At 42.8% G+C, this 8,292-nt stretch overlaps 1 protein-coding gene across 1 annotated transcript in view; it reads left to right on the top strand.

The window, feature by feature from the left end:
* Window positions 1–2,040: 2,040 nt before the first annotated feature.
* LOC132585294 (aldehyde oxidase 3-like) overlaps window positions 2,041–8,292 on the top strand; it is a 75,602-nt gene continuing 69,350 nt past the window's right edge. The window contains exons 1-2 of the mRNA XM_060257104.1: window positions 2,041–2,151; window positions 7,225–7,282. Of these exons, the coding sequence (XP_060113087.1) occupies window positions 2,098–2,151; window positions 7,225–7,282 (112 nt within the window). The 5' untranslated portion in view covers window positions 2,041–2,097. The remainder of the gene's footprint in view (window positions 2,152–7,224; window positions 7,283–8,292) is intronic.

The raw sequence follows: 8,292 nt of genomic DNA, 5'->3' as shown, positions 1-8,292 counted from the left end.
ACCATCCCATCTTCCCTTCCTATTGTACAATAATAATAAGAGGAGACTGGATTTTTACTTCACCCTTCAATCAGAATCTCAGAGCGGCTTACAATCTCCTTTCCCTTCCTCTCCCCACAACTCAAGGTCACTCAGCAGGTGCATGTGGAGAAGTGGAGAATCAAACCCAGTTTTCCTAGATTAGAGACTGTGCACTTAATCACTACGCCAAATTGGCTCTCATTATACTAATGAGACAGGAAACCTAGGTCTTGGTTCAGTCCAGGTGGGTGCCAACTTTGTTCTCATATAGATTCTTGCAACACCATCAGTGGACCCAGCAACATTAGCCAAACCATCTCAGGTTCATGCTCCTGCCCACCCTCTAATGTGAATAATGCCATCACATGTCAGCAATGCCTTTCCACCTCACAGGTCAGTTCCTATGATAAAGAATTAAGTGGTATAAGTCTGACATCAGAAACCACAACATTAAAAAACCAGTGGGGGGACATTTTAACCTTCCAGGACATTCAGTCGCTGACCTAAAAGCAGCAGTTACCATACAAAGGAATTTCAAAGGGAGATTAGAAGACTGCTAAATTGCAACTGATAATGAAGCTCTAGAAAATGCATCGATCTGAACTAAACTGGTTTTGGCTACCTAGAGATCAATTGTAATAGTAGGAGATCTCCAGGTACCACTAGGAGGTTGTCAACAGTAGTCTAAGCCCAAGCTGTCCTCAGCTTGGGCAGCCAGGGTGGGGTTGAAATGGACCCGGGAATCAGCCCCCAATGGGTACCTAAGGGGAAATAAATATCAAAAGCTTGCTTTGGTTTCAGTGTTAGACTTTTGTGTGGATCCTATCAGCTCCCGTACTAAACAACTGTCTGTGATAGCGGAAGATTTAGCCAATGTCCCCACAATATGAGACCGAGTTATGTTAGAGCCCCGTGGTGCGGAGTGGTAAAGCTGCAGTACTGCAGTCCGAGCTCTCTGCTCACGACCTGAGCTCGATCCCAGCAGAAGCTGGGTTCAGGTAGACGGCTCAAGGTTGACACAGCCTTCCGAGGTCGGTAAAATGAGTACCCAGCTTGCTGGCAGGGAAGTGTAGATGACTGGGGAAGGCGATGGCAAACCACCCCGTAAAAAGTCTGCTGTGAAAATGTCATGATGCGGCGTCATCCCAGAGTCGGAAACAACTGATGCTTGCACAAGGGACTATCTTTACTTTTTTTATGTTAGAGTTGCTGACTGATAAAAACTGCGAGGCACATGAGAATGAGAATAATGTTAAGGCACCATAGATGTCTCTAATATCTAAGTCTTTTGATTCCCTTGGGGGCAAGACTCATTATCTTTTCAGGACTTACAAGAATCAAACATGAAAAACTCATAACTTGTAAAGATGGTAGATAACTGTTAAGATTCTCATCAAATTATACTAAATCTTTTCATGTGCAAAAAAAAATTAGATAGCGTGATGGAGCGTGAGCTCTGGTTATATTGCTTTGTCATAGTGCGTTAAATTTGATGAGTGTTGACCTACATTAAGCGCAGGTGCAAGAGTAGCAATTCCCAGAAGTAATTTTAATTCACACTTTCAATTTTAGGTGCTACATTTATGTTGGTGGCAATTATAGAGAGCATCTTCCCATTGTAGCAAGAACGTTATGTTATCCTCAGCGAACAACAGGAAGTAGGGTTGCCAGATCTAAGTTGGGAAACTCCTGGAGATTTGGGGATGGAGCCTGGGGAGGACAGGGTGGAAGAAGGACTAGCAACTAATGGGGCATGGGAGGAACATAAGGAGAATGTGAAATTGCCATCTAAAAGTTATTTTTTTAAAAAAATCTTGGATATAGAAGCATTAAACTCACTACGAGCCCCATCAAAGCCAGTTTTTTGCATATGTTTACAGCAGAATTGATGTAGTTGTGTAGAGGTGTTCTAGCTAATTGCATCTTGGCTCCTCCCTGCTGGTTTCATTGTTAAGCTTAGTTCTTGAAAATGCAATAATTAGTTTGTGCTGGAAGCAACTGCTCGAACAGACTTCAACTTGCTGGTGTTTGAGATCTTCTTGGGCCACTTTCCGGTTGTGTTTTTTCTGTAGCAAAATGTCAGGGGCCCCACCTTCAGATGAGCTTGTATTTTTTGTGAATGGCAGAAAGGTAAGGATTGAGGGGGGTTTTATCATATGGTTTGGTGTTTTCCCTTTTTTAATTTGGAAGAATGGTTGCAAACATTTCATAAGGGCAGCTAGTGATATAGAGATAGGGGTTATCTCTTAAAGGGGATTTTTCAAACCACGTATTCCGTGGCATTGGACATATTCACGTGTTGTTTTTCATAAGCTGAGACTATTGTATCATTGTATTGTTGTTATTCACAGGCAAAAAGAACTATTGTTTTATATTTGCTAATGATCTAAGAACTGCCTAGCTGCCAGTTATATAATTTAAATCAGTTATTTAAGTTTCAATGCTATAGATTTGTCTGATATTTTAAAGTTTTATGGAATTGTTTCATTATCTTATATGTTGTAAGCCACTCTGAGTCCATTTGCGGGCAGGGCTGGATCTAGGGGGGGCAGGGGGGTGCTTGCCCCAGGCCCCAACACAGGGGGGGCACCAAATTGGGTATGGAGTCCATTGTATTCTATGGGCCCATAAGATAGAATGGGTCCATAAGGGGGTGTCATTTTTAAATTTTGCCCCCCCTCAAAAAAACATGTAAATCCAGTCCTGTTTGCGGGGTAGGATGGGATATAAATCTCAAAAGTAAATAAATAAATATTGGCTAAGAAACCCCACACACACACTTCTGCACATGTTTGACTGCTAGGGTTGCCAAGTCCAATTCAAGAAATATCTGGGGACTTTGGGGGTGGAGCCAGGAGACATTGGGGGTGGACCCAAGATCAAGGCTGTGACAAGCATAATTGAACTCCAAGGGAGTTCTGGCCATCACATTTAAAGGGAGAGCACACCTTTTAAATGCCTTCCTTCCATAGAAAATAATGAAGGATAGGGGCACCTTTTGGGGGGGCTCAAAGAATTGGACCCCCTGGTCCAATCCTTTTGAAACTTGGGAGGTATTTTGGGGAGAGGCACTAGATGGTATATGGAAAATTTGGCACCTCTACCTCAAAATACAGCCTTCCCAGAGCCCCTGACACCCGCGGATCAATTCCCCATCATTCCCTATGGGAATCGTTCCTGGAGGTGCATAATGGCTGTGGGGGTGGAGCTTCCCCCGCCGGCCAGCTGGCTGGGGGAGGGGGGAAGCCTGTAAAACCAGGGGATCCCCCGCTGGGACCTGGGGATTGGGAAGCCTATTGACTGCCCAGGTCTTGATTAAAATGGATAGGAATGACAATCTTGCTATGTTAGACAAATTTGTTTGAAAATACAGCTACTTTTTAAATATAGTTTATCTGATGTACTAATAGATTATCATACTGCTCCATTAATTACTATAAACTCAGTGCCCTGTTCTCATCTTCAATTGGAAAGTCATCATTAGGGGGGAAAAGTAATCAAAATCATATTCCAAACTTCTTTTTCAAAAGTAGGTCATATGGAATCCAGAACTGACATTGCCACTCAAGTATTTATTTCCACCCCACCCCTCCCCTCTACTGCAATAAACAAATATTCTGTTACATATTCTGTTACCAGAAGGGGGGGGAAGTACCCACTGATTTTCCAGGTTATCTAGAGATTTGATCTTTTTGAAGAGGGACTTTGTTGAAGCAGGAAGAAAATTGCTACATGAATCTGTTGTATTTTGCTCTGGAACAAAATCTATATAATTAGTTTAATAAAAATGTGTTAATAAGCTCTGTAATACAAATCAGCCTGTGTACACACAAACCTCTGACTAGTGCTAGCTCTATGGGTCATTGTTTTACACAAGGAGTAAAAGCCATTAATAAACAGTCCTGTGTGCTTAGGCCTATATTACAGAAGAATTTAATTTAAGAAAAAAACGGATAAGGATGCCCCCTCTCCGTGTTGCTTTTTTTAAAAGATATACATCAATAATAACAGCTTATATTTATTAAACAGGTGTACCTTTTCCTCTTCCTTTTTACTATAGTAATAATTAGGGAGGGAGGTTGTAGCAAGAACTCCTTTGCATATTAGGCCCCAAATCCCTGATGTAGCCAATCCTCCAAAAGCTTACAGTAGGCCCTGTACTAAGAGTAGGGTTGCCAAGTCCAATTAAAGAAAAATCTGGGGACTTTGGGGGCAGAGCCAGGAGACTTTGGGGGTGGAGCCAGGAGACATTGGGGGTGGAGCCAGGAACAAGGGTGTGACAAGCATAATTGAACTCCAAGGGAGTTCTGGCCATCACATTTAAAGGGACAGCACACCTTTTTAAATGCCTTTAAGGATAGGGGCACCATCTTTTGGGGCTCATAGAATTGGACCCTTTGGTCCAATCGTTTTGAAACTCTGGGGGTATTTTGGGGAGAGGCACTAGATGCTATACTAAAAATTTGGTGCCTCTACCTCAAAAAATAGCCTCCCCAGAGCCCCCAATACCTACAGATCAATTCCCTATTATTCCCTATGGGAATCGTTCTCCATATGGAATAATAGAGTGCCCAGTAGACATTTCCCTCCCCCCACGCTTATCATCCTTATCACTACCCTTCCAGGAAGCCCCACCAAACAATGGGCACATCCACAAACCAATTGCCCTTTCACCACACCCCCTCCAGCCTAGAAATAGCAGCTCTCCAGCAGCCCTGGCCCCACTCAATGCACAGCAGCCAAGAAGGTCTGAGCGCCTGCTCCGGCTGCAACGCCACCGAGGATGTTCTCCGCAGCTGAGAACGAAACGTCTGGAAGAAAAACTTTCTCCAGTAGAACACGGCACTTGAGCCCGAAAGATTCTACAAATCCTAATGATGTTACCAGCCGTGAAAACCTGAAATCTTTGATAACAGCCAACTAATATAAATGCAATCCTCCCTTCCGGCAATTAATATAAGAAATTCTCATACCTAAAATATTAATACATAGTTTTATAGGAAGCAGTGCTTCTGAGGAGAAAGTGGTTCTGAGGTGAAAGTGCTTCAGGTCCTCCAGTCCCTCAAGTGAAAATTGCACCTTTTTTCCTTATGAGGAATACCTCAGCTCTTTTACTCCCCCTAGTGGACTCTAGGCTTACAGATGAAAATCATCAGGCCTGGGAATCTAACAGCACTAATGCAGAAAAAAGGTAAAGGTAGTCCCCTGTGCAAGCACCAGTTGTTTCTGACTCTGGAGTGACATTGCTTTCATGTTTTCACGGCAGTCTTTTTTACGGGGTGGTTTGCCATTGCCTTCCCCAGTCATCTACACTTTCCCCCCAGCAAGCTGGGGACTCATTTTACTGACCTCGGAAGGATGGAAGGCTGAGTCAACCTCAAGCAGGCTACCTGAAAACCCAGCTTACGCCAGGGATCGAACTCAGGTCGTGAGCAGAGTTTAGGACTGCAGTACTGCAGCTTTACCACTCTGCACCATGGGGAGGAGGGTCATTAAAGCACACCTGGTAGAACTTTTGTACAACTTGAGTTCTTGGCTTGCACAAATGTTTCTTGACAATTGCACTTTCCCCCTTGGTATTGCACATTTTCTGTTCAGTTACTTGTTTGTTTGTTTTTAAAAAGGACTGCATAGCAGTTGTATAGCAGACCTTGAATTCAGCAGGAGCTCACAGGAGTGCAGCTTCTGAACCTTTCTGACAGTTCCCCCTCCTCCTCCCCACCTTGTCCATTGAATAGTAGGTGCAGCTGCATAACAATCCCTGGATGAGCTCCACCACCTATTTTTCTACAAAACGACCCCCGATAGCAGAGAATACATTTTCTTAAGAAAATGAAAGAAGCTTGTTGGATCCACCCACTGTGTATCATACTGGTCACCATACTGCAAAAAAACATATAACACTGGAAAAGATTCAGAAAAGGGCAACTAAAACGATAAAGGGGATGGAAAGGGTGGCTCAGTGGTAGAGTCACCGAAGGATGGTGGCTCAGTGGTAGAGCATCTGCTTGGTAAGCAGAAGGTCCCAGTTTCAATCACCGCCATCTCCAACTAAAAAGAGTCCAGGCAAATAGGCGTGAAAAACCTTAGCTTGAGACCCTGGTGAGCCGCTGCCAGTCTGAGTAGACAATACTGACTTTGATGGACTGAGGGTCTGATTCAGTAGAAGGCAGCATCATATGTTAAAACACCTTCCTTATTAAGAAAGGTGAGAGAGGTTAAGGCTGTTTAACTTAGAGAAACAACAACTGAGGGATGACACGATCAAGGTTTACAAAATTATGCATGGGATAGAGAAGGTAGAGAAAGAAGTTCGCTTTCCCGTGTCTCATAAAAAAGGAATTTGTGGGCACTCAATGAAAATAATGAGCAATGGCCTTAGAACAGAATTTAAAAAGTACTTCTTCACCAAAGGGTAATTAACATGAGGAATTCACTACTGCAGGAAGTGGCGATGGCTACAAGCACAGACAGCTTCGAGAGGGGATTAGATAAACAGAGTGTGGGGAAGAAAAAGAAATTGCTCATGGGATGGAGAGGGTAGAGAAAGAAATAAGTTTTCCCCTTTCTCATAATAGAGGAATTCGTGGGCACTCAATGAAATTAATGAGCAGTAGGCTTAGAACAGATAAAAGGAAGTACTTCTTCACCACAGAGTAATTAACATGTGGAATTCACTACCTCAGGAAGTGGTGGTGGCTACAAGCACAAACATCTTCAAGAGGGGATTAGATAAACATATGGAGCAGAGGCTATTAACCACAGGGTATAGTCTGGGGCAGTGATGCTTTGTATTCTTGGTGCTTGGGGGACAAAAGTCTGCTCTGCTGGTGGACCTCCTGATGGCACCTGGGTTTTGGCCACTGTGTGACACAGAGTGTTGGATGAGCCAACATGGCTTCTCTTATGCTCTTACTGGTCCATTCAGTTTCCCATAGTGGCTAGCCAAGTGCCTCAGAACAGCCACAAGAAAGCGAACAATCAATGTTAATGTCCATTAGCATTTCTGCTAACAGATTACTTATGTCTATATATACCGATTTAGGATTGTTCTTATTTGTCTGCGCGACTTGTGTGAGAAAGAGAAGCACAAGCTGAAGAAAACCACTGTGTGAAATTAATATGCCCTCCCCATTAAAACCACAGGTAATCCTGTCTTGCAAGCTGTGTTATGGTTATCCATTTATTTCATTTCTAACACAGGTAATTGAAAGGTGTGCTGATCCTGAGGAACTGTTGCTTAATTACCTGAGAAAGGACCGTATCCTTTGGTATTTTTTTCTTTTAGGTTACATAATGATTTTAGAGTTGATTTTAAAGCAACAAAGAATCCTTCATAGCCTAAACAACAAAGTGAAATGCAGGGATTATTTCCTAGAAAAAGAGTTGCCAGAACTCATTAGCCCAACTCATTTGCATATGCCACACACCCCTGACATCACTAGAAGGTGTACTAAATTATAACAGCTCATCATCTACCTTAAAATGCTTCTTGAATTATGATTGTCATAATAAAACTTTACTCCCATCATACTTTTTAAATACTTTCTCCTATGTGGCCACAGTGGCATGATGAAGATTTCCATCTGTATGCTTTATATGTTTTGGCTATTTTTTGTGGGGAAAAATAAGTAGAAAGTTTGTCAGATTTTAGTTCAGCAAAACTCTCACAGGAGCCAATAAGCAAGTATGGGGATGCAGGGTAAGAAAGAACACAACAGAATTTAGAGGTTCTGGAGCTCCGCTCCTGCCCAAAATGAGGCCTGGTGAAATGTCTCACTTTTCATTCATTTGGGGAAGTTTCCGTACAAATGAAGTTCACTTCAGCAGGCCAGCATCAAGATCTTCATGGCTGGACATCCATTGACCCTAGGGTTGCCAGACCCACCCACCCACCCCATTCCGGCCAGGGGATCCCCCAGTCTTTGGGGCTCCAATCTCAACATGATAATCTTATAATTCAACATTGAGAGCCACAAGGACGATTGAGATTATCATATTGAGATTGGGTTCCATTGACAAGCTGCCTAATGATGAAGACTTGAGTTGAAACATCTTATCCGAAAAAGCCGTCAAGCTGGATATAAGTGGCTGAATGGGTGAATAAGTTACTGCTGGTCTTTTTTGCTCCTATTAGAATTTCTGTTGTGCTAAGTCTACTAAGTTTGGATATGTGCATCACTGCCAGTCCATTTGCTCCTATCAGAAACTTTGTTGTACATATGCAGTATTCCCTCTAAAATGAGTTAGCATGAACTAGCTCACAGATTT

This window comes from Heteronotia binoei, chromosome 16 (assembly GCF_032191835.1).
Source record: "Heteronotia binoei isolate CCM8104 ecotype False Entrance Well chromosome 16, APGP_CSIRO_Hbin_v1, whole genome shotgun sequence".
NCBI lineage: Eukaryota > Metazoa > Chordata > Lepidosauria > Squamata > Gekkonidae > Heteronotia > Heteronotia binoei.
Note: the sequence above shows the minus strand (reverse complement) of the source record. Positions and strands in the feature narration are given on the sequence as shown.